The sequence below is a fragment of the Triturus cristatus genome, chromosome 2_2 (genome assembly GCF_964204655.1).
Source record: "Triturus cristatus chromosome 2_2, aTriCri1.1, whole genome shotgun sequence".
NCBI classification, from domain to species: Eukaryota; Metazoa; Chordata; class Amphibia; order Caudata; family Salamandridae; genus Triturus; species Triturus cristatus.
Window position 1 is genome coordinate 802660690 of NC_140582.1, and position 27380 is coordinate 802688069.

General features: G+C 42.2%; 1 protein-coding gene across 1 annotated transcript in view; it reads left to right on the top strand.

Moving 5' to 3' along the window:
• SCFD2 (sec1 family domain containing 2) overlaps nt 1-27380 on the top strand; it is a 1689485-nt gene that overhangs the window by 299898 nt on the left and 1362207 nt on the right. The window contains exon 3 of the mRNA XM_085642103.1: nt 19166-19293. Within this exon, the coding sequence (XP_085498229.1) occupies nt 19166-19293 (128 nt within the window). The remainder of the gene's footprint in view (nt 1-19165; nt 19294-27380) is intronic.

Below are 27380 nucleotides of genomic sequence, written 5' to 3' on the forward strand. Positions count from 1 at the left end.
GGGGTGGTCCGCTTCGACGACGCACCCTCTGTTCAGGAGTGCGGTGGCAGTTACCTAAGCTTGGAGGAATGCAGTTGAGGTCCACCGCCCCCCCACCACGCAATTGAGGAGTAGCGAGACAGCCCTCCTAGGAACAAAAGGCGAACTATCGAGATACCGAAGACGAGAGCACTCCCTGACTGGAACGGCGGTTTCTTTGGTGAGTGCCCGGAGTCGAAAGGTAGGAGAAGCCTGGAGTGCGTGTGTGGGAAGAAGGGGAAGTCAGTAACTCTACCAGCATTGTGCTAGTAAGAACCTGGCGGTTTCTGGTCAAAGCCACTGGAGCTTGTTGAATTTGCATGAAAAACATGTCGGCTGCTGAGCTGAAGAGTAGAGAAGAAGCCGCGCTGTCTATATTTGATGACACTGTTACCCGTAGCAGACCAGCACTTACGACAATCACAGATAAAGCCTCAGACATAACAGCCCGCCTCAGACGCCTGGAGAAACTTAAGCGTAGCGAGCTGTCTAAGTGGTGGGAGGCCAAGTCACTCCAGAGGTATTTGGAAGTAAAAAGGATTCCTAGAGGGCTCCGTATCCTTGTGGCCCCCACGTATGAGGACCCTAACCCCAATATGCTTATAGAATGGGCAGAGAATAATCAAGAGGCATCACGCAGGATGCTAGGTATCCTAATTAAATATGCCGAAATAGACCGACAAAAAATAATGGAGGAAATTGCCCAAATATCAAATATGCTGGAGAAAGAAACCAATAGAGAACCAATTGAAAAATTCATGACGGACTTGTCTGAACGCCTGAACAAACTGGAGGCAACCATCAAAGAAAGAAAGGCTCAAAAATTTTTGAGGGACAAGAATGATTACGAGCGAGGCCAGATCTACACTTTCGCCAAGAAATTCGAGAGTGTAAGAAAACAGCGATTAAACCAAAAAGGACCCAGTACAACAGCAGGCCAATCAGAACAAAGCAGCCTACAAAGTTCAGAAATAGACACCGATCTGGATGAAGGCCAGAGCAGACAAGGAGAGTCAAATGCACCTTCAGTTCTAGAAGAATTTGGTTTTTTAGAACAAGAAAGGAGGTTCAACCTCCGCCCGAGACCACCTGTCAACTACGAGGGCACACTAAAAGGAAGAGGCAGAGGCAACAGAGGCGGAAGGGGGCAAAGAAATACCAATCCCGGAAATTCGAAAAAGAAACAATAAGTGAGATTACTCCCGAGGAGAATGAAAGCACAATTATAAATCTCACCAATATCACACTAACTGAGAAAGAAACCAAATTACTTAAACTAGGATTGTCATACTGCCCTCCAGCAGACTTCAACTATGTAACAACAAGAGTTGATGTGTTCAAATTCGTCAGAACTTTAAAATTGAAAAAACTTTTTGCGCAGAAAAGTCAGCAAAGACCGCGGGAAACAAACAGTGGTCTTCCTGATCAAGAACACCCAGGAAGCCTCTCTGTAGCAGATATGGATCTTATGTTGGGCTTACAAGGTATTGACAATGAAACTGGTTCATTCACATTGAGGGACAATCAGGAGGAAAATGCCAGCCCCTATAATCAAGAAGAAGACTCTACGATTTCTATAAGTCAAGCGTTAATAACCGCTAGAGAACAAGAGGTTGAAATCAGTGCAAATGAACCTACCAGTTTTCGACCACCATCTAAATTCATACCAATGATGACCAAAGACTCCATAGACATTTTCAATGAACTAGTGATCAATGATCTTAAGAATTTGGAAAAATGTACTAGTGTGAAACATAAAGTGTATACACAGCATGAAAAAGAGTACTCTGCGTTGGTCACTAAATTGACTTCTGATGGGAACTGTATCGTGAGAAACGCTGATAAGGGTGGGAATGTGGTGCTGTGGGACAGAACTAGGTATTTGAATGAGGCTTACAAGCAACTAACAACTGCAGTAACTACACAAGAGTTACTGATCTTGTCATGCAAACTAGTTTTATCAGGTTTAATGAACATCTTCAAGACTGGTATACTCGTGGTTTAATTACATCAGAGCAGCGTCTTTTCTTAAAAATAGATAAACCGGTTATCCCCGTCTTTTACCTCATTCCGAAAGTTCACAAAAGTCTGGACAATCCTCCAGGCCGCCCCATCATCTCCGCTATAGGAGGAGCATTTGAAAACACCTCGAAGTTTGTAGATTCATTCCTATGCCCTATAGTAAAAACTTTACCATCCTATATACAGGACACAGGAGACTTTCTGAAAAAAATATATGATCTGCCTTGGGAAGATGATTTTCTGATGATAACAATTGATGTGACCACACTATATACCAGTATACAGCACGAGGATGGCTTGAATGCCATCAAATATTTTCTGAGTAATCGCCCCATTAAACTCTGGGCTTATACCCAGATGCTACTTAGCATGGTGTCCACTTGCTTGAAAAGTAATTATTTCCTTTTTAACGACGAGCTCTTTCATCAGACCTGTGGGACCTGCAATGGGCACCTGCTTCGCCCCCAGCTATGCGAATTTGCATATGGGCTGGTGGGAGGAGCAGGTGGTCCAGGTCGCATACCATACTGAGTGGGAAAATAATGTACTACACTGGAGTCGTTTTATCGATGACTTGTTCATAGTCTGGAAAGGATCAGAGGATTCAGCAAAAAACGTTATCAAAAAATTGCAGGTGAACAACTTAAATCTCAAATTCACCAGCACTATTAGCAACACCTCAGTTAATTTTCTTGATCTCTCCATTTATGTGAGTAATTCCAAACTACAAACCAAACTGTACAGAAAACCCACCGCAGGGAACACTCTGCTCCATGCAGAGAGCTTCCATCCCCAGAATTTGATCAGGAGCATCCCGTATGGGGAGTGCCTAAGAACCATGCGCAACTGCAGCGAAAAGGCAGTATTGGAAGATGAACTAACCAAACTCAGCTCGAGTTTTGCAGCTAGAGGGTACACCAAAACTAATCTGCAAGCAGCAACCAATAAAGCCAGGGCAAGCTCTAGAGAGGAAATTCTTTTCAAACCAAGTAAAAGTAAAATCAAAAAGGCAAACACAGAAAATGATCAACTCAGAATGATTACCACCTTCAATCGTAAACATGGTCAAATCAGAAGCATCCTCACTAAACACTGGCACTTGATCAGAAATGATCCGATCCTTGGCAAACTAACACAGAAAAGACCAGCAATTACATTTAGAAAGGCACGGTCCTTTAGACAAATGTTAGTCAGCAATGTGCTGAGGCGTCCCAAGAAACAGTCCACGAATTGGCTAAAACCCAGAGAAGGCTTTACTAAGTGTTCAAAATGCAAAGCTTGTAGCTTTGGAAAAAACACACAGATATATACACTGTAAGAAAGATTTTGCTGTCTACGTTCTCCAATGCCCTTGTGGCTTGAGATACGTCGGCAGCACAATCCACCCAGTGCACAAAAGAGTGCTTCAACATCTTAGTGCTATACGCAATGGAGACAACTCTTATCCCGTTGCGAGACACTTTGCAGAATACCACAATAAGAGTACTCAAGGTCTTGTGTATTTTGTGATAGATTGCATTCCTCTGAACCAGCGAGGAGGCAATAGAGAAAAAAAGCTGCGTAAGCTAGAGTCTTGCTACATTATAGAGCTGAATACACGATCCCCGGCGGGATTGAATATTGAAGAAGATTTAGGTACACATCTATAATCAGGTTACTGACAGCTCTCTATGAAAGTATACAGTATAAAATAGGCAACTTCTCTGCCCCGTTTTTAAGTCATATTTTATTTTCAAAGTTTTTTTCTCTCTTCTTTTTGTTTTTATAGACACATATATCATATTTGCCTATTAGTGGACAATTCTGACAGCTAATTAATGAGTGTATTTCAGACTATATTGTATTTTAAGCCCACTGGGGCAGAATGAAATGCGTTTGGTGTTGAGTGTGCTCCTCAGCGTGATTTAATTAACATGAGAGGTCTTATGGATTTGTTGGCCCACTTGGGCTTAACTGCTTTATAGGCTATACCGTATTGCTGTAATGAGACAGATAATGAATACCTCTTAAATCTTGATGAAACAATGTTTCTTAAATTATATAATTCATGTTGAATTCGTAAAGATTATTAGGTTTGCAGAGAACTCTTACAATTACACTGGTCTATATTTATAGATTGTAAATTGAATTGTATCGCACAAACTCACGCTAATATGTTTTGATAAACTACGAGTCTTTTCTCTAATACACTATGAGAGTAGTCCAAGTCATGTGACATGACGGAAACACTGTATTTAAAATGGCCATTGACACGGGCAAGCCGTTGGTGAACAAGCCTGCTAGTCAGGCGAAACGCGTCCTACCAGTCGAATGCAATAAAGTTTTTTCTTGGCCAGAACATGGCGTCGTCATCCTTGAGTTAGGAGGATATATGGATATATGGAGATATGGATATATGGAGATATATATATATATATATATATATATATATATATATATATATATATATATATATATATATATATATATATATATATATATATATATATATATATATATATATATATATATATATATATATATATATATATATATATGAGGCTTGTTCACGAGACGAGATTCAGGGGAGGTGAAACGCGTAGAGTCCTTTGTTATAACTGGCACGCTGTGATTAAATGGATTACTACAAAACTTTACTGGCTAAGCTTGGCTTCTGTCTGTGAGTGCGTGAGGAATCCTCTTGGGGAAACGAAGGTGATATATATATATCTATATATATACTGTAATAGAGGTTGATACAGAGTAAATTGTACTCATTTACAGTCTTGAAAGATTTTTGAATATAAGTGAACAGAAATGATATATTGTGAATGAATGGAGTGAGTAAACTCCATGTATGTATAGTCTGTTTTCACTCTTTATGATTTGCAAAAGTCACATGTCTATTTAAGAAAATGAAACCAAACCTACGGCACTCGTGATCAAGGGACGTGGTCCCAAAACGCGTCGAGTTGCCATGGTCTGCAAGAAATAAACAACTGCTGAAAGGCGTTTGGTGTCCGCGGCTATTGCTTTTGGTGAGGCGTTAAGCAATTGATGAGATATTTGGAGGTTCGCCGCCTCGTCGCGGACCGCCGTCGAAAGAGGTGAGGAGAAGGCGGTGTCAGTGTCTCGGCACTGTGTTTGCGTTTGGATATATATATATATATATATATATATATATTATATATATATATATATATATATATATATATATTCACTTAAAAAACCATAGGTTGCACACATGTTATAGTTAGCTGGACATTTCATTCGTAAAAAACCAATGAAATTCCCCCGTTATAGTTAGTGCAGGCAACTATAACTCACGCGACCGCAATCCTCTGCTGATGACGTCCGATATTACATCACTGTATTTAGACACTTATTTACCCATGTCTTCTTCCATTAATCTTTAGCTATACATATATTACAAATATTTATTTTTCATAAAGACACATATGTCATCAGTGATGTAATATCTGACGTCATCAGCAGAGGATTGCGGTCGCGTGAGTTATAGTTGCCTGCACTAACTATAACGGGGGAATTTCATTGGTTTTTTACGAGTGAAATGTCCAGCTAACTATAACATGTGTGAAACCTATGGTTTTTTAAGTGAATTTGCAAGGTTTTTTAAATGCTAATTCGTAACTATAACGTGTGTGAAACCTATGGTTTTTTCAGTGAAATTGTACGTTTTTTTAAATGCTAAGTTATGTATTTATTAATTTTTTTTTCATGTTTTTCACCGTGCGCGCACCGTGAAATTATTATTTTTTTTTTTTAATCGCGAGGTGCGCGCGCAGAGCGCGCACCTCGCGATTTAAAAAAAAAAAATTGTTTTTTTCGCCCTTGAGGGTCCTTCCCGACAGACCACGCACGGAACCTGGGCGTCATCCTGGATTCCTCACTCTCGATGAACAGACAAGTCAACGCCGTTTCTTCATCTTGCTTCAACATTCTTCGCATGCTCAAAAAAACATTTCGCTGGATCCCCACCGAAACTAGAAAAACAGTCACCCACGCTCTGGTCACGAGCCGACTGGACTACGGAAACACCCTTTGCGCCGGTACCACTGCAAAACTCCAGAAAAAACTCCAACGCATCCAGAACGCTTCAGCTAGGCTCATATTAGACATCCCGCGTAAAGAACACATCTCTGGTCACCTGAAAAGCCTCCACTGGCTCCCCGTCAATAAGAGGATTACTTTCCGCCTCCTAACCCACGCACACAAAGCACTCTACGAAATCGGACCCGAATGCCTCAACACACGACTGTCCTTCTACACCCCCCCCCCGCCAGCTACGATCCTCCAACCAGGCCCTTGCCACTGTACCTCGCATCAACAAAACCACCATGGGAGGTAGATCCTTCTCCTACCTGGCAGCTAAAACCTGGAACTCACTTCCCACTCACCTTCGCCTTACTCAGAACCACCTAGCATTCAGAAATCAACTTAAAACGTGGATATTTGACAAGTAAGTCCCCACCCTTCTTCAAGCGCCTTGAGACCCTCTGGGTATGTAGCGCGCTATATAAATTTATTGACTTGACTTGACTTGACTTGACTTCTGTGACCCCCTGACCAAGGCTAGGGGGTCAGGAACTGTCCACTCTGCCCCCTTTTCACGTTCTCCACCTTTTTTTTCACCCCCTCAGACTGCGAGAGACAAAATGGCGGCCGACACTTCCTGGTTTCGACCGATTCGAATGTTTACCGACATCTAACAACCAATCAGAATTGCGCACGGCAGGGTGCGCGCACTGTGCGCGCACGGTGCGTGCGTATAGATATTGATATGCTTTTAAATGCTATTTTCTCAGGAAATACTGAACAGATTTACACCAGACCTGCAAAAGGCACTTCCTTGACCTTATGGCTACCTCTCTGCCAAATTTCACGTAATTCTGTTCAGCCGTTCGGGCTGTAGCTGCGACTAAAGGTCCTATGGAAAAATGCATGGGGAAAACGCGTTTTGGGACCCCCCCTTTTTCTCGGCCCCCGCTTGACGAATCACCCCGAGACTTTCAGGGTAGGAGCTGAGCGGAGCGCCCCATTAGTTCTGAAAATTTCGCGAGGATTCGTCAACCGGCGCCAAAGTTATTCAAAATAGAATTTTGAGATTTCCTATGGAAACTAGGTTGTAACTATAACTATCTACTGGCGACCGCCAGTAGATAATATATATATATATATATATATATAAAAATTATTTTTTTTGACAAAGGCCAGCATGGCCGAAACGCGTTTGTCTGCCATTGGAGCGGAATAAAAGAATTTAAAATATTGTCAAAGTGTGTGCGCCACGTTTGTGTCTACGACTGAACATTTGGAGAAATATATATATATATATATATATGTATGCCGGGTCTGGTGGCTCACTGGACAAAGGCGTCTGCTGCAGGGACCTGTGTTCAATCTCATGGTCACAATTTCTTTTGCTTTAGCCCCGTTCCTCCCCCTCTGACCCCGCCCCCACCGGTGCAGCCCTCGGCCACAAACCACACTGTAAATTTGGCCCCCGAGAGAAAGTTTGTGAGTACCCATGCTCTAAGCCAATCACACACAGCTGTAATGCAACATTGTGATTGGTAAGCACCCATGCTCCCCTGAGCCAATGCAGCGTTGTGATAGGTCTGAGCGCCACAGTTTGGCGCTCTGATGGGGAATGGAAGCCTGGGCATGTTCTCCACCCAGGCTGCATAGCAGTGGGCCAGCCAAACATTCATGCACCCTTAGGAGGGTGCCACCACTCCTCCCCCCCATCCTCCGTGCAGCCTAGTCCCGACCCAAAAACTGCCCCAGCACAGAAAACTAAAATGATAATAACATCTCGTTATTATCATTTTGTTTTTCCTATTTTGCAGTGCTGAGAGGCAGTGGGGCGACGCTGGAGGAGCCGCCCCTGTGTTTGGAGGTAATTCGCGTACTCTCTCCATGTCCCAGAGTGTAAATATACATAATATTAAAGGATAATTGTACAGCAAGTGGTCAGTCACTCACTCCAATTACCCAACTGCATGTTCGAAGCCCATCCTAGTCTAGCTTCTGAAACCCGCTTCATCTGAAAAAATGCACACCAGGCACGCACATACACACGCACGCACGCACATACACACGCACGCACGCACGCACGCACGCACATACACACATTTTTCTTGGAGCTGGGGCTGTTCACCATGAAGTCCCGAAAACGTATTGGCTACTAACATTTATATGTTGGTCCGCCCGAGCAGAGGCTCAAATGGCATAAGGCTACATGGTGCACAGTGACATTACATAAGTGCTTTAATATCGTTATCGTTTTATACATAGTCTCAGTCATCAACAAAGCAGAACCAATGGACCCCTCCCCAGCGCCGTCCAGACGAACATAGCATCATTGCTCGTCATAGCACTTTTTATCGAGGATTTAATTTGCAGATACATTTGCTACTTAAAGCTCTGTTGTGCCTAACTTTGCATTTGCAGGGTATTTCACTTACATACTTCTTGCAAGGCATGCACATTTCCTCTCTCCATTGTTCTTTTGTTTAAGTCTGGTTGTGGGACCAACAATAAGGTGCCATGAGCAACCTCTAATAAAGGCACCATTCATAGCACAGACACAATGTGCGATGTATTCTTTTAGGATGTAAAGAAGCCCAGATTTTTGTTGACACATCGGCCGAGGCCCGGTGCTCAAAGCGTTGAGAAGACACTTTGAATGAAATGAATGCGTGATTTCTGCAAGCGTTCAATAGTAGTCTGCAAAGGCAGCTTTTAAGCGGCCATGGTACACCCCTTTCTAATTGTAAGTAGTCTGTTAATTGGCTCATATTTCTACATTACTGCAAAAAACTCAGTCTTCCACGAGTTGCAAAGTTTTGTGGAAACCATTTAAGCCCGCCTTCCCGTGTAAGCCCGCCTTACAACAGGCATGGGCACGGGGTTGATTGTTTCAGATGAAGATGGACAGAGGGGAGACGGGAGTCCGAATTCTTTTGGGTCTCTCTGTCACCTTCAATGTCATTGGCCACAAACTCTTACATCGCCAGCCTCCTGTGCTAGTTTGGGTCATGTTTCGACATAAACTGCTCATTAATTACGAGAAGGTCACAAATGTTCATTTAGGGTTTTTTCTTTTCGCTCTTTTGTAGGGTGTCCTCACAGGTATCGCTTATCTTCCCTGTCTTTTTTAATCTTTATTTACACCCCTTAGCAAACCTTTTGTAGAAATATGTGTGTTTTGCAAAACCTATTTCCGTGCCAACGACCCCCAACTGGTTTTCAGTCTGCGAGATGCTGCTGGTGATTCTCCTCTCGTCTTCTGACAGCCCTCGAGGCGATTCAAACATTGATGGTTAAAAACCTTTTTTAAACGAAATCCCTCTAAATACGAAATTATGCCCATTTATAACAAATTTTCCAACTAGGGTAGCTATCTCGGTCTGCCTTCATTGGGTGAGTGCCCTAAGCCTGTTCAGTCTGTTGGTAACCTGGGAACTGTCCTACACATAAAGTTGTCTCCAGAGCAATGACAATTCAATCTTCTTAGGTCTACCTAAAAAGAACTGTTGCTCGTCTGCAGAGAATGCAAAATACTATGGTCATAATCTTATTCGGTCTAAGAAAATTTGTCACAAATTACCTTCAACAACTACATTGACTGTCTGTTAATAAAATTATACAATTTAAATCAGTATGCACCCTTGACATAGTATCCTATAACTAAGCCCATAAATTTCTGTCCGACACATTTAACAAGCATTGGAAAAGCCAATGAGTCTTGCCTATGTGAAAGCTATTGGCTTTGCCAATGTTTGTTGTACAGCAGCGTGACTGTTGTTCAGCATGACTAAAAGTTAGTGGCATGGTGTGGAATGGCGTAGAGTACAGTAGAGTGGCATAGAGTGGAGTGACGTAGCATAGAGTGGTATAGAGTAAAGTGGCTTGGAATACCGTAGAGTGTTGTAGAGAGGTGAGAGTGCAATGGAGTCGCTTTGAGTGAAGTGTTGCAAGATAGAGTAGAGTGATACAGAGTAGAGTGGCACAGACTGGAGTTGGGTGGTGTAGAGTAGAGTGACATAGAGTAGATTGGTAGAGAGTGGAGTGGCGCAGAGTAGAGTGGCGCAGAGAAGAGTGGTGTGGAGTACATTGGTGTGCAGTAGGGTGACTTGGAGTGAGGTAGCAAAGAGTGGAACAGAGTGAACTAGAGACAATTGGCATAGGGTACAGTGGTGTAGAGTAGAGTGGCATAGAGTGCTGTAGAGTGGCATTGTTTGGAGTGCAGAAGAGTGCTGTGGAGTGGCATAGAGCAGAGTGGAGAGGCATAGAGTGTAGTGAGGTAGACTAGAACGGCATACCGTGGGGTAGAATTGAGTGATGCAGAGTGAAGCAGAGTGGTGCAGATTGGCATAGAGTAGCATTTTGTGGAGTGGCGTGGAGTGACTGAGTGGAGTACAGTGGTATAGTTTGGCATAGAGTAGAATGGAGTGGCTTAGAGTAGAATGGCATGGAGAGGGTGTAGTGGAGAAGAGTGGAGTGGTGTACAGTAGAATGTTGTATGGCAGAGAGGCTTAGAATGTCATGTAATGGCATAGAGTGGAGAGGAGTGATGTAGAATGGAGTGGTTTAGAGTAGTGTAAAGTAGTACAGTTGTGGGTGTAAGTAATTAAAGCATCAATAGAGACAGCTTATAGGGTGAAATCAATAACTAAGAAGCCGTTTGTCTGTGTTAAACGTAGTAAAACAAATTGCACATTCAGGAATAATACCGAAACACAAATACATTTTTTCTAAAAATAGCGCGTTACAGAAAGTTGTGGAAGAACACATGCACTTGGTCCCTGCTCCAGGGAGGAGCTAACACAGGAACGGAATGGAAGCCTGCGGGAGCTAAGCAGTCAAAAGATTGCAAATGAGAGTCATAACAAAAAGTACTAATAATATGTTGTGGACAGCTTGTAAGCCAACTGAATTGTAAACAATATGTCTCATTGCATGTGCTGGGTAGGCGAGACCTAAAAAATATGCTCCCCTTCGCCCTTTTGTTCTATCATGTCCTCAAGTAAGTTTGAACTTGTGAAAAATCGGAGTCCTAATAATTGGGGATGTAAAGTTTTGCAGTTTATTGGTGCATCACTTTGGGATTTAAATCTTCTTTATCTCAAAGCTGAACCTGTTATGTAGCTGACGTTTAGTCTCCATTTTAGCTTTTTGTTTTAACCTAGCATTGCATTCTAAAGGTGGTTTGCACATGTTTTCCCTAATCAGAGAATGTGGCTTGCATGCTTTTATTTCTTTTAGACATTGTTGCCCTGTATTCTGCACATGTAGTTCCAGGGTTGCACAACTAAGAACATGATGCCTCGTTTCATTTTATTTTTTGCTTGTAGAAGACAACTCTTCTGCTTTGAATAATTACAGACATTGTTGTGTGCCTTTGGCATAGTGTGATAAGCTTGCTGTTTTATTATTTAAACAACATCCATGCTGATGTCGGCGCGAGGTTTACTTCCTGCCGGAATCATCATGGAACGCTGCTGTGAGTGAGATGCAGTTCCACTGTCCCCGACCTTCCTCCTGAGGAGGAAGATAGCCGTGCGAGAAGAAGTGTTCAGGATTGAAGTTGGCGTGCATTTGTTAATGCACTAAGGCGGCTGGCTTCCAGACATACAGTACCAAGGTATGGGGTTAGGTAATTGCAGTAGCCCTGGCAGATGGTTACTCCCGACATTCGCTCTTTAGCATAGAGAAATTAGTGATAGATAGGCTAATCTTAATAACATTATGAACAATTAACATGGTTGAAACGTTTGTGTTTTTCACCATTCTAATATTGCTTATAACAATGATGTGTCTCATCTTTCTGATAATTCCAGTTTGTTTTATTTACAAAAATGAGGGCTTCTCAATAAACATTTGAAAATGCATTTTTGTATCTTTTCTTTGGGACACTTTGGGCATGCAAAAGCGACACACGAAAGGGTTTGATCTGTTTCCACAAATTCCTTGGGAATTTTAGAGTTATATTTAAGGTTACCAACAACATCTATAACTCTGTAAGGTTAGGAGTTTAGATGTGGTACTGTGAGCTAGCCAAACAAACCAACATTTACTGATTATATTTATTTATTTATTCGATTTTTAAAGCGCTGCAATTACCCATAGGTGTCTCGGCGCTGGGAGCTATATCAGATACCAGTGAAGTAGATCTCTGAGGCAGTTTCAGAGTGATTTATGGATAATCATATCGTTGAGAAAACAGCCATGTCTTTAGCTGCTTTCTGAAGATGATCAGCGTTGGACTGGATTTTATATTAAAAGGAAGGGAGTTCCGTAGTTTTGCAGCTGCGATGGTAAAACATCTGTCTCCCCAGTTAACTTTCCTTGTTCTGGGTATATGAAGCAGATGAGCAGTATTGGAATGAAGCGTTCTGGAGGTTGATAAAGGCTTAAGTGAACTCCTGAGAAATTTAGGTCCCATGTTATTTATTGCCTTGTAGACAATACAAAGGGCCTTGAATTTCGTGCGACTTCTGACCGGAAGCCAGTGCAGTTGGTCCAAATGTCTAGAGACTGAGCTAAATTTTGGAATGCCCAACAAAACTCTAGCTGAGGCATTTTGTATCATTTGAAGTTTAGAGATGGCCTTTTTTTGTGCATTGAGGAGGAGGGCATTGCAGTAGTCAGTGCGTGAAAACACCAATGTTGAGATTAGTGTTTTTCCCGTAGTTGTAGGAAGATATGGGAGAAGTTTCTTTATTTTCCTTAAGATGTTAAATGATGATGATACTACAGCGTTCACATGATGATGGAAAAGAAGTTTATCATCAAATATTACTCCCAGGTTTCTGACTTTACTGACTGGTTGAGGTGGAGTCCCCATTTCCTCCGGCCACCATACGGGAGACCACAGAGGCTGAATCTTACCAAAAAGCATGACTTCCGTCTTTGATGAGTTAAGTTTTAGACAGTTGGACGCCATCCAACTGCTGATAGCCCTCATGCCATCTTTGAAGTTTGCTGCTATCTTGGAACCGTTTTTATGTATGGATAATACCAACTGGGTATCGTCGGCATATGTTGTTAGGTTGATGTTATAAGCTTTTATTACCCTCGCTAAGTCCGAAACATAGATATTGAAAAGGGTCGGACTTAGCGAGGAACCCTGTGGAACTCCACAAGGATGGCTGAAAGTGGGGGAGGTGAAAGTACCTAACTTAACTGCCTGCTTGCGGTCAGCCAGGAAAGATGTGATAAGATCTCTGGCTTTGTGTTTAATACCGATGGCCTCGACACGGCCGATCAGAGTAGAGTGATCGACCGTGTCGAAAGCCGCCGATAAGTCCAGCAAAATCAGGACAGCCTGTCCTCCGTTATCCATCGTGGTTCTTATTTCATCTGCAGCCTTATTCAAGGCAGTTTCTGTTCCATGACCTTGTCGGAAACCGAACTGAGTGTCGTCTAAAAGGTCGTTGCTTTGGATGTAATCAGACAGTTGTTTGTTCATGACAGATTCAAAGATTTTAGCTGGAAACGGCAAAGACGCGATAGGACGGTAGCTGGAAGGTAGTAAAGGATCAAGCGATGGTTTTTTAAGAAGTGGTTTAATTATAGTGTTTTTCCAGATGGTTGGATATGAACCTGTTGAGAACATGATGTTACAGATGTATGTCAATGGTAAAGTAATAATGTCTGGAATAGTGTTGAGTATAGAGGGGTGACAGGGGTCCAATGGGGAACCAGATTTAATTGACAGAATTAGTTTATGGATGTGTTGTGAATGTATCTTAGTGAATTCCGTTAGAGCTGTTGAATTCAAGTTTGTTTGTGTGTTAAATGATTCAATAATGTTGGAATTTGGGGTGAAATCCTTAAATATAGAAGTGACCTTTTCAGAAAAGAAGTCGGCTAATGTGTTACAGAGAGTTTGAGATGTTTCGGTGGGTGGATTGGACGGTTCAGCAAGATGGTTTACTACTTCGAACAGTTTCTTCATGCTGCATTTGGCCTGGTCTATTTGGGTGGTATAATAGATATTTTTCTCTGTGGCTATTTTCTGCTTATAATTATGGAGTGCTGCTTTGTATGTTATTTTATCTGATGAGTTATAATGTTTGCGCCAATGGCGCTCTAGGTTACGACAATGTTGTCGTTGTAGTCTAAGTTGTTCAGTAAACCAAGGGGCCGAGGGGGTCTTCCTGTTGTGTTTGAATGTTCTGGATGGAGCTAATGTAGAGAATGCCCCTTCCAGAATAGAAGTATATCTAGTGGCTGCAATATTTGGATCAGTTTCGGTGTCTATATCCATGAAGGCATCAGTAAGAATCTGTGCAAGCTGAGTATAGTCTAAATTTTTCCAGTCTCTGGTGGTTTGATAAGAGTTCTGAGGTGTACTTTTAAGAGTTATTGTTTTAATTTTAATATCGAATAGAATGGCGGAGTGATCAGACCATGTTAGAGGTAGTGTTTTATTAATGGTAATGTGTGGATTATTGGTAAAAATACCATCAAGCGTATGACCGGCCTTGTGTGTTGGAACCGTTGTCAATAGTTCAAGTTCCACAGAGAGAAGGTCATTGATGAGCTGGTCAGTGTCTTTATCAGTCAGGGATTCGATATGGAAATTAAAGTCACCCAATACGGTGAAGTATTTGTGTTCCACAGCTAACTCACTCAATTGATGGAGTTGTGAAAGAAATGTCGTACGAGAGCCTGGGGGTCTGTACAGAAGGGTGCCTGTGAATGTTTGATTGGTGGTAAGCGTCACAGTAAAGGCAAGTGCCTCACAGCTCGTATGTTTTAAATTGATAGCTTTAACGCGGAGGCTGTTGCGATATATTATTGCGATCCCTCCACCTTTATGAGCTGAGGTGCGATCCTGCCTATGGACACAGTAATCTTCTGGCATGGCAGCTTTGAAATCTGGTCCTGATGCATCGTCTCCCCAGGTTTCAGTAAGAAACAGGAGGTCGATAGCATAGGTGTTGAGCAGTTCTAGTATGTCAATTTTATGGCATGGAAGCGAGCGAGCATTTACAAGTGCCGCTTGTATTGGTTTCTGAGGTGTCGGTATTTCCGGGTTGTTTTTTTTGCAGAGAGTACAAAGAAACGGCCCTCCGATAGGATCAGCAAATATACATACCGGGGGATCATGCGTCTTGCATAGGGTATTGTTGAAGTTAATGAGGTCATTTGCCGTGTACACTAACCTTGAAGACTCTAAAGGTGCAGGGGGGGGTGGCCCTGGGCTCGGTCAAGGCTCGGACGGGCGCAGACGGGCTTGGCTTTGGCGCGGCTTCGGCGCGCGCCCGGCGCGCCCGCTGCGCCAGCCCGCTGCGCCGTCTGGCCATGACACACATTATATAAGATGAGGAGGGTGGGAGTCCGGCGCGACTAGAGCGCTAACCCCGCTACTCCCAAAATGGCGCCCACCGCCGCCAGACGCCTGAAGAGCGCTGCCCAAGATGTCCGCCAAAAATGGCAAGAGAGCAGTTTCCCTCACCCAAAATGGCGCTACACAGATGAGTGCGGGTGATCTTCACGCTAAAGCAGCGTGTGAGAGGAAGTTTTACAGTGCGGGTAAGTGGAGCAACAGTAGCAGTCTTTAATTAAAAAGTACAATTTGAATTTTAAAATTAACTTGAGGCCAGAGCCCAAACAAGCGACGAGCAGGTAGAACAAACGAAGTGCCTCACGGCGTTTTAAACAATTTTTTAAGCCGTCCTTCCAGCACACACAATCACTCACACTGCCTGTTGGATATCACTCACAGTCATCAGGCTGCGCGCTTGCATTAAGCGCCTTAAGTGGATGGCGAGGGATTTCCCTTGAAGGCTAGCGCGCTGCCCAAGATGTCCGCCAAAAATGGCAAGAGAGCAGTTTCCCTCACCCAAAATGGCGCTACACAGATGAGTGCGGGTGATCTTCACGCTAAAGCAGCGTGTGAGAGAAAGTTTTACAGTGCGGGTAAGTGGAGCAACAGTAGCAGTCTTTAATTAAAAAGTACAATTTGAATTTTAAAATTAACTTGAGGCCAGAGCCCAAACAAGTGACGAGCAGGTAGAACAAACGAAGTGCCTCACGGCATTTTAAACAGTTTTTTAAGCCGTCCTTCCAGCACACACAATCACTCACACTGCCTGTTGGATATCACTCACAGTCAGAAGATTCGGTTTCTGTAATATGAAGTTTTGGCATTCTAAATGCACAGCCGTACTAGATTCATAGAAACGGTATGACAAATCCAATCTGTTTAAATTAAGAAAGTTCATTACATCATTGCTCCTTTATCAATAGATCTGTGCTAGCATCTACCTCAGCTGTGAGAGCTAACCTGGTGTCATTTATAGTGGCAGGAGTCTTGTGTATTGAGAGTGATAGTGCTCTCTACAAAAAGCCCAGGACATAAACAAAAGATGGAGAGTGTCGAAAAAGAGAGACAGGGAAACCTAACCTAGCCACTTGCTAATACCGATTGTTGGTATAATATATATAGGAATTAAAACAATATAAACAACAGTACATATGGTGGAAAAACGTCAGTGTCTTTTAAGAAGGCAGGCTGCCACTGCAAAATGTACTGGCTAGGCGGTCCAAGTCAACGTGCATTATCCTTGGCCTGTGCCTCACAAAGCAAACACCAGCAAGCATGTGCCAAATGAGGGGTTCAGTGAGTGTTTGATAGTAGCTACCATTAGTTCAGCAGGTGCAGTGGCCCCAGGTTCCTGGCGTCTGAGAAATCAATTGCTCTAAATCATGAATGTCTTCTGCTACTCAACTGGCACCACTGGGCCTTTTGTCCTTGCTTGAATAGGACCCGGGCACCTCTGATACGCTACTATTGAGTAGGTTTTAGACTGGTACCACACTCCATTCGGCAAGGCTGCTGCTGTCCTTTGCCACGGATGGTAGAGGGAGCTTCACCTGTTCGCCCTGTGTCCCATACTGGCATACTAACGGTGTCTGCATTGGGGGGCATGATGTAGTCACTGTACTGTTATACTAATAATGCACTTAACAAGCATTTCTCATTTCTGCTGCTATACTTGGCGGATTTAGAGGGTCAGTCCCTGCATTGGTCAATGGTAGTATTAAAATAGTACTGAACAAGACTAGCACATCTGAGCAAGTCTGTTATACTAATGGCGAGTAGCAGCACCTTTCAACTGATTTATTATAGTAGTATTAAATAGTACTAGCACTTCTCTGTGGGACTGTTATACTAATGAACACTACAGGTACTTCTTGGTGGGACTGTTATACTAATGGACAGTACAAGCACTTCTTGGCAGTTTCTTATGCTAAGTGCGAGTGGCAGTACTTTTCAGCTGAAGTATTATAGTAGTAATAAATAGTACTAGCACTTCTCAGTGGGGCTGTTATACTGATACACAGTACAAGCACTTCTTCAAAAGTGTCTTGAATTATTTTGATCCTTTTGAAATCTTTATTTCCATCACAAATCTGAGTTACAAAAACGCGGTTCATTTGTGCTTTCCTCTCATTTACAGGTATTTACATGTTATTGTGTGTTAGAAAAAACTGCAATTCTTTAGCCTTTCCTTTCACACTCCATATACCCCAGCAAGTTTGTCAGATTGTTGTTCTCTTTACAAAATCCTCCAACTTTTCAGTCGGAGAAAGGAAAGTAAACCTCAATCTCTATGTTAAAAGAATAAGCAGCAATTTGTCATGAGACATAGCCTGACATCTGGGCTCTTTCTGTCAATGCACAGCAAACGTAGCAAGATAAAAACACAATGTAAAGGCGTCTTTACTACTTATTTACCTTCTGAACTCCAGCATGGTTATGCTGGGGTGCTGCAGCACACCCCTACTTCTAGCGCTATGGAAAGAATATGCAGATTTTGGTATTTATCACACCAAAATCCACATCTCGGTAAATAAGTGGTCTTTTGCCCCGTTAAATTTCAGCAGGTTTGACCTCACGGCTGGCCTTGTCTTTACACGTTTGTTAGGTGACCGAGGAGGCGGCCTGTTCGCAGGTTTTTTGATGTTTGTGATCCAATCTGACACAGCTGAAAGCTCTACTATATCGCCTTTGTTATAATATATCTGGGGCTCCCGGTTTTATGGTATTTTTTTTTTACCATTTCCATCTGTATTTATCCATATTTATTTTTTGGCCAACTCATTGCCATTTAGCCATTGTGTTTTGAGAATAAATGGAGTTGTAACATGGTATATTTCCACATTTATTTAACTCATGGACGTGCACTCATACATGGATGCCTGTCATGTTTTAGTAAATTAAGCAGCCACTTACCACAAAAGACTACACTCAAAGATACATTTTAGTGTTATACTACAAATATGTGTTAGCATGTGCCTGTATTTAAGGAAATCTCCTATTTTTCATTCAACTCTCCATGCTGGCTGTCTGTCTGCTCAGCTGGTGTCTGGAATTCATGAAAGACAGCATGGAGAGTCTGTCAAAAGAAGCACCATTTTCAGTATTTTTCCGCTTTTAAAAATGAATACAGACAGGAAACACATTGTTTTCTGTCTGTATGTATCTGTAAAAAAACAGTAAAAACGGTTAACCGGAAGCCTTAAATATATCGCATCAAAAAACTCATGGAATTCCGGCGTGCAGACCCGTTTTAGTTTGCCCCCCTTAAACTCTACTATGGACCCTCAGAGAAGTCCGGAGAGAGAGTAGTCAGAATATCTTGAGAAATTATTGATTTTTAGTTTGGCGATGCTGTGTCACTTTGAGTTTCACCTGCTAAGTTATTTGTAAGCAATGCACGAAATGGCAGTTTGTTATATCTGATTTAATTGTGCTACAATCGTGTTGCTATTTTTATCGCTTCTTAGCTCTCTCTATATATATATATTTTTAATCCAACATTTCCTAACTGAATTATATATAGTGCTTTTTCCGTTCTGCTGTGCCAATGGCGGTCAATGAATGCACTTTCAATGTTCGTCTATAATGAAACCGAATGTGATACATGTGGCGTCTCTGTTTCTTCCAGCACGCAGCTCTATGCTCTCGGTTATGTGCCGGGTGGATTCTAAAGCGAATGGTCGAATACAAATGCATGGTTTTGTTTAGTTCAGGTTGTTTCAAGTTTTCTTACATTCTTTGTCGAGGAAGTTATTAGTTTTAACTCTTCTGGTTTTCTTTCAGAGAGCCCGCTGCCAAGGCCCTGTGGGAGTCCATGCTCAGTCTGAAGCACAAGGAAGCAGTGATGGAGGTTAGGCGCCACCTAGTGGAGGCAGCGAGCAGAGAGAACCTGCCTATTAAGATGAGCATGGGTATGTGTTGACGCTGCATTTGACTGGGCAAACGTGGTCTCTCGTCGCTTACCGTATGTCTTGTAAAAGACAGGCAATAGCATTGCCTGTAGTTGTGCAGGATGTATTTGACCGGAGATTCGTAATGTGTTCGCTTGGCTTGTGAGCCCTAGAAGTAATTAAATATTGCATGCCACAAAGCTTCCAACCAAACCCAAACAAATCAGTACCGTGGTACCGGTCTGTCAAAGCGCGTCTCGGCGCCTTTGCAGGAGTTTGAAGTGCTGTATAAGCGCAACACCGACTTCGGATCTACAACAGTTTAACAAATGACCCGTATTGTTTTCCGTAACCCCATACTCTTTTCCGTAACCCCATACTCTTTTATTTCCCCATCATTGTTAAAAGTGAACATAAGCGTTGTTGAAGCCTTAGAGCTCACAAGCCACTGTTGACTCCAGGTTTAACCCCTCGGGCGGTATGCTGAGTCACAGATCCTGTTCACAAGGATTAACACCTTCCTCACCAGTAATCCATTTGTTTAACATACACGGTGCTCCAGGCAAAGAAGCACTTCGTAGCAGGAACGTGGCCTTTCCTTGTTTTATTGCGCCACCTAGTGCTAATGCCCGAACGCTGCTGCCTCACTTCGCCTTATGCGAGTCATGGGGCTCCTGCCGCATTGAACTTTATGTAATATGAAAACCGCACGTTCTGCCCATTTATCATGATCAACTAATGGGAAGGGGGAGGGGGCAAACATCATCTTTTAAAGGTGCCAGCCAGTGCCTTTTCTTTGATCAGAATGGGGCTGAGCAGGAGACCAATACCACTTTGAGTAAATCATTTAAACCACATTTCTGTTTTGGCAGTGAGGGAAATGTAGACGCAATTGCAGGTGGTGTAGTATAATGCCAGGGACAGATTCATTGGAAAAGGGTGGTGATCAGAGAGCGATTGGAACATACAGATGTCTATTATAGGCAGTCAAACCCATGAGCGAAGTTCATAGGATAATGGCACTTGTGGCCTGACACTTCCATCAGCAATTCATTCTACCAACACGTTGTTTTTTTCTTGCAACACACAGAACATTTCATACTTCGCTAAGGCAAGATGGCTTCTTTCTAATTCATTCTATACAGTGCTGTCTGTTGAAAAAATAAAAACGGAATTTGTGTACACGTTTTCAACAAAATTTACTTAAGCTGGTTAATAAGTGATGCGTTTTTCTCACTTCAATGACACATATTTCGCCCAGTTCAGAAGAATGAAAGAACCAGTCGCCCGAGTCAGGACTCAAACCTAGATTATATAACAGATGGCATCCGCAGCAGATTCATTGACTCCCTAGCTTCACTTTAACGTTCACATCTATTCCGCCAAAAGTACTTTTAAGAGCGTAGTGAGTATTTTACTACTAGATCATAAATAAGGCTCCCTGTTTTCCGTTCTTACTAGTTTTTACAGAAAAAACAGACAGAAAACCATTTATTTTCTTGTCTGTATTAATTTTTAAATGTGGATAAAAACGGAAATTGTGTGCTATTTGAGTGATTCTAAATGCACTTTGCCATGACTTCCAGGCAATAACTGTGTGGATTGATAGGTAAGGGGGTTAAAAAAGAAAGAAATTGAACAGCAGTAGATATGCACAAGTCTGATACTGAAATGTGCATATTTTCATAAAAGTGCATCGATTTATCCTCTGCGGGTGTTCATATCACAGAAACCCGGCAGGCATTCAAGCATTACTCCATATTTTTTGGTTAAAATAAATGTGGAAATATACGAGTTTCAGACTTATTTTTTTCACAGAACCCAAAATAAACACTGATAAATATAGATAAAGTTGAAAAAAAAATATGGATAAATACAGACAGAAATGTCAACAACAAAAAATACCATAAAATCAGGAGCCCTAATCATAAATAGGGCTATAAGTGCACCTAAAGAGGTCTGTGGGTGCCTTAGTTTTGAGACTTTTAGTTCTCCCTGTCTACCTGAACACAGGCGCATTGAGGGAGCTCTATGAACATATCGCTGCTGGGATGTGAGTGCATCACACGTCAGGATAGAGGTGGACTGGGACAGGAAGTCCAATTCTTAGCTCCGGAGAACATGGCGGCCCGCCCTATGTTGGTTTCCTGTACAGACTCAGGGCCATATGTAGGAAGCCAAATTGCGATCGCAAATGCTGAAATTCGCAGAATTTCAGCATTTGCGATCGCAATTTGGGCAATGTGCTATGTAGCAAACAACAACCCACACGCAACATAAGGAATCGCAAAATTTGCGATTCCTTATTTTGCAAATGCATTTAAGGAATCCCAAATTCAGGTTGGAGGTAATTTGCGATTTCTTAGAAAAATGCACTTTTTGGCATTTTTCAAAGTGCCATGGGGCGCACATACATGCCCTTAGCGCATGTATGTGCACCACATGTGCACACATGTTTATTTCAGGGGTGCAAAAGGGTGTCCTATTGACACCCTTGCAACCTTGAAATTGCATTCTCAATTTGCGATTCTCTAATTGAGAATCGCAAATTGAGAATGTCTTCCCATTCATTCCTATGGGCATTCTAGCCCATAGGAATGAATGGCAAGGTATTCCTTATTTGCGAATCTCAATTTGCGAATCTCAATTTGCGATTCGCAAATAAGGAATATGTGGGATTCGCAAAATATTTTGCTATTCCTACCTACATTGCGTTTTGCGATTCTCTAATTGCGATTCCCTAAAAATCGCAATTTGAGAATCGCAAAGCACGTTTTACCTACATATGGCCCTCAGTTTTTTGTTTTACCTTCAACGAACCTGACGATCATGCAAGCTCACAGAGGTCCTCTATGTTTACTTTCGGCTGACTGATTACACCTCAGCCTGTTCGTCATGCTATCCGATACACTCCTACCTTACACGGACAAGGGTGTCCTGGGACGCTTATACTCTACCCTACATGCGGGATTGATTTGGAGGCAGTAATTGATTCTTATGTGAGTAGATGCTGCACGATCAACCGCGTATTACAGTACACAGCTGTATGATGTTACGGTCTGGTTCTAACTGGAACCTGCGTACGTAAACCCTAAGACTCCTTTCTTGAAGTGAAACATATCATTTAAAGTGGTATCAGGCACCCTATGATACCTTTTAGTGGTGCTAACATCGCCCTAATGAAGCCCTGTTTAGGGAGAAACGCGTTGGCTGCATTTGCACTTGTTTGAAACCATTAAAAGAACAACTCGCATTACAGAAGACTCAAGAGAAATTTCTTTTGAGTGTTCAATTGCTTTTTTGTGTTGCCTCTCTTTGCCTTGTATTATGTACAATCTAATTGTGAGGTCTATAAGCAGCAGACCTTGGAGGTGGGCAAAAGCATTACCTGTGGATTCTTTGTTTTAATCATAGTGACTATTTGGGTTGTGTGGCTGTAATTAACCCTTGCTGCTTATCTTTTTTGTAAAGGATTCAAACCTAGATTATAGAACAGATGGCATCAGCAGTAGATTCATTGACTCCCTAGCTTCACTTTAACGTTCACATCTATTCCGCCAAAAGTACTTTTAGGAGCGTAGTGAGTATTTTACTACTAGATCATAAATAAGGCTCCCTGTTTTCCGTTCTTACTAGTTTTTACAGAAAAAACAGACAGAAAACCATTTATTTTCTTGTCTGTATTAATTTTTAAATGTGGATAAAAACGGAAATTGTGTGCTATTTGAGTGATTCTAAATGCACTTTGCCATGACTTCCAGGCAATAACTGTGTGGATTGATAGGTAAGGGGGTTAAAAAAGAAAGAAATTGAACAGCAGTAGATATGCACAAGTCTGATACTGAAATGTGCATATTTTCATAAAAGTGCATCGATTTATCCTCTGCGGGTGTTCATATCACAGAAACCCGGCAGGCATTCAAGCATTACTCCATATTTTTTGGTTAAAATAAATGTGGAAATATACGAGTTTCAGACTTATTTTTTTCACAGAACCCAAAATAAACACTGATAAATATAGATAAAGTTGAAAAAAAAATATGGATAAATACAGACAGAAATGTCAACAACAAAAAATACCATAAAATCAGGAGCCCTAATCATAAATAGGGCTATAAGTGCACCTAAAGAGGTCTGTGGGTGCCTTAGTTTTGAGACTTTTAGTTCTCCCTGTCTACCTGAACACAGGCGCATTGAGGGAGCTCTATGAACATATCGCTGCTGGGATGTGAGTGCATCACACGTCAGGATAGAGGTGGACTGGGACAGGAAGTCCAATTCTTAGCTCCGGAGAACATGGCGGCCCGCCCTATGTTGGTTTCCTGTACAGACTCAGGGCCATATGTAGGAAGCCAAATTGCGATCGCAAATGCTGAAATTCGCAGAATTTCAGCATTTGCGATCGCAATTTGGGCAATGTGCTATGTAGCAAACAACAACCCACACGCAACATAAGGAATCGCAAAATTTGCGATTCCTTATTTTGCAAATGCATTTAAGGAATCCCAAATTCAGGTTGGAGGTAATTTGCGATTTCTTAGAAAAATGCACTTTTTGGCATTTTTCAAAGTGCCATGGGGCGCACATACATGCCCTTAGCGCATGTATGTGCACCACATGTGCACACATGTTTATTTCAGGGGTGCAAAAGGGTGTCCTATTGACACCCTTGCAACCTTGAAATTGCATTCTCAATTTGCGATTCTCTAATTGAGAATCGCAAATTGAGAATGTCTTCCCATTCATTCCTATGGGCATTCTAGCCCATAGGAATGAATGGCAAGGTATTCCTTATTTGCGAATCTCAATTTGCGAATCTCAATTTGCGATTCGCAAATAAGGAATATGTGGGATTCGCAAAATATTTTGCTATTCCTACCTACATTGCGTTTTGCGATTCTCTAATTGCGATTCCCTAAAAATCGCAATTTGAGAATCGCAAAGCACGTTTTACCTACATATGGCCCTCAGTTTTTTGTTTTACCTTCAACGAACCTGACGATCATGCAAGCTCACAGAGGTCCTCTATGTTTACTTTCGGCTGACTGATTACACCTCAGCCTGTTCGTCATGCTATCCGATACACTCCTACCTTACACGGACAAGGGTGTCCTGGGACGCTTATACTCTACCCTACATGCGGGATTGATTTGGAGGCAGTAATTGATTCTTATGTGAGTAGATGCTGCACGATCAACCGCGTATTACAGTACACAGCTGTATGATGTTACGGTCTGGTTCTAACTGGAACCTGCGTACGTAAACCCTAAGACTCCTTTCTTGAAGTGAAACATATCATTTAAAGTGGTATCAGGCACCCTATGATACCTTTTAGTGGTGCTAACATCGCCCTAATGAAGCCCTGTTTAGGGAGAAACGCGTTGGCTGCATTTGCACTTGTTTGAAACCATTAAAAGAACAACTCGCATTACAGAAGACTCAAGAGAAATTTCTTTTGAGTGTTCAATTGCTTTTTTGTGTTGCCTCTCTTTGCCTTGTATTATGTACAATCTAATTGTGAGGTCTATAAGCAGCAGACCTTGGAGGTGGGCAAAAGCATTACCTGTGGATTCTTTGTTTTAATCATAGTGACTATTTGGGTTGTGTGGCTGTAATTAACCCTTGCTGCTTATCTTTTTTGTAAAGGATTCAAACCTAGATTATAGAACAGATGGCATCAGCAGTAGATTCATTGACTCCCTAGCTTCACTTTAACGTTCAAATCTATTCAGCCAAAAGTACTTTTAGGAGTGTAGTGAGTATCTTGCTACTAGCTCATAAATAAGGCTATAAGTGCCCCTAAAGAGCTCTGTGGGTGCCTTAGTTCTGAGACCTTAGTTCTCCCTGTCTACCTGAATACAGGCGCATTGAGGGAGCTCTATGAACGTATCGCTGCTGGGGTATGAGTGCATCGCACGTCAGGATAGAGGTGGATTGGGACAGGAAGTCCAATGCTTGGCTCTGGAGAACATGGCGGCCCGCCCTACGATGGTTTCCTGTACAGACTCAGTTTTTTGTTTTACCTTCAATGAACATAACGATCATGAAAGCTCACCAAGGTCCTCTATGTTTACGGGGCTACAGGCCCAAAGCTATGCTCCGGGTTCGAGAGGGCGCCCAAAGGGTACCCCTTGATTAAAGACTGGTCATGAGATCAGAGCATATACAGCATATCCCACCAAACGCTTCAAAGGAGGAATCTGGACTAAAGGGTTATTGTACCATAATAATTGTGTTCCTTACAATTAACCGTATCTGCCATAACCCCTGCGGACAACATTAGAGGACAGGGAGAAAGAACATAGCAATAAGGAACGAGCAGGGAGAAAAAAAGGAAAAAGAGGCAAGGAGAAGTGAGAGGAACACGGGGAGTTCGAAATCAACATTAAGACATTTCTAGTTCTTCACCTAATAAGTATAGTAAATCCTCCAACTCCATCTTTGATTAGTTTGCAAAGAGTGATTCAGTATTGATAACCTCTTCCAGGATGGGGTTCTGCAGATCTGGATTTCCAAGGATCACAATGATAGTATCACTTCCCTCTCAGGGGCCATCTTTACTGGACGAAAGCCTGTTTGTCCTTTTCACTAGAAGACCCTCAGAATGACCAGTGGGTGAGAGATGCTCAGAGAAGAATGTTTCCTGTGCTACCATCACCAATGATTCCAGCGATACAGCAGGCGACACCAGCACACTGTTGTGCATTTTGTGCCACACATTTTCAATGTTCCCTCTCTACTGTCTAGAGTTACCAAAACTGAATCACCAAAATTAAACTGTGACGTTCTGAATGATATTGTACTTGTCTGACTGCTCTTGTAAACCTAAACAGTAATAATGTGCTGGGATTGTCTCAAATTAAGGGGCATCCCTGTTTTTTAGGATACAGGATCCCTTATCTACTGAAGTGGCATCCTTGATCATCGGGTCCTGCTCCTCGTTCAGTTCCTTGAGCATGGTGTAATAAGTTTCTTGGAAGTTGCATTATCATGAATATTCCATTTTGCATGTCGCCAATAAGTGTTTTCTTACTGTTTTATTGCAATTTATTTGTGGCACTTTCTTATGGACAGACATGTTACGTGTTACATAAGAGCTCTTTCAATATGTTTATTATAAGTAGCTCATAATGGTTGAACCTCTTTAATTGGTACTTTGGACCATAAAGGGTTTAAACAGTCCTGCCAAAAAGAAAATGTACTGAATTATTAACGAGAAAAAATGAGGATAACATTTTTCATAACAACACTTTTTGCTCTAAAGTCATCATAGTACCAAAAAAAAGGGAGTTTCTTTTATATTTAATAACATGATATTCAAAAGATAAAGTCTGTTGCTTTTGGGAGGTATGTTTTGTCTGGGACTATCCTGGAGAGTGAAATATAATTCCAAGTAATGCTTATGTGCCTTATGTAGGACGCTGGCTCTGTATATGATATTGCCACTAGGTGGTAATACTGTGCACAGAGTCCAGGGGTTCCCCAACAGTGTACAGGGCTCAATGTAAAACCCAAAGTGCTCTACTAGTGGTAATGTGTACGATCAAAAATGGACACACGACTCAAGAGGGAGATCCAGACCAATTTGAAAATATTATACTTTGTTTGTACTTTATTTTAAGACCGAGATCTTTGGAATAAGGTAAGTAAATTTTTAAATAAAAATACGTTGCCCTTTGAAAAATCGACACAGAGTATTTTCAGAACAGTTCAATGTTATCCTATAGGGGAAAACAGTTTTGCGGTTGATCAGGTACGTACTCAACTTACAGTTCCAGACTTCGGGACCATAGGTCAGAAGTGGCAAGGAGTAGGAAGGTACCAACACTGCACCACCAGCAGCAAAGGGGCGGCCGGGTGCAGAGGTCAAACTCGGAGTTCGGCCCAATGCTTTTCAATGGAGACATCGGGTCCGTGGAGCCACGCTGCTTAAGGTAAGTGGAATGGTTGCGGGGGCCAAGCTTTGGGTGTTGGGACCAGCAAATGGGGGGACACAAAGCAGCACCAAACGGACTCTAGCGGCACAGGGGTCGTGGACCATTGCCTCATCCACTAAACACCCCTTTGTTTTTAAACTTTTTAAAACTTATCCCTAGCCTACTCTTTTC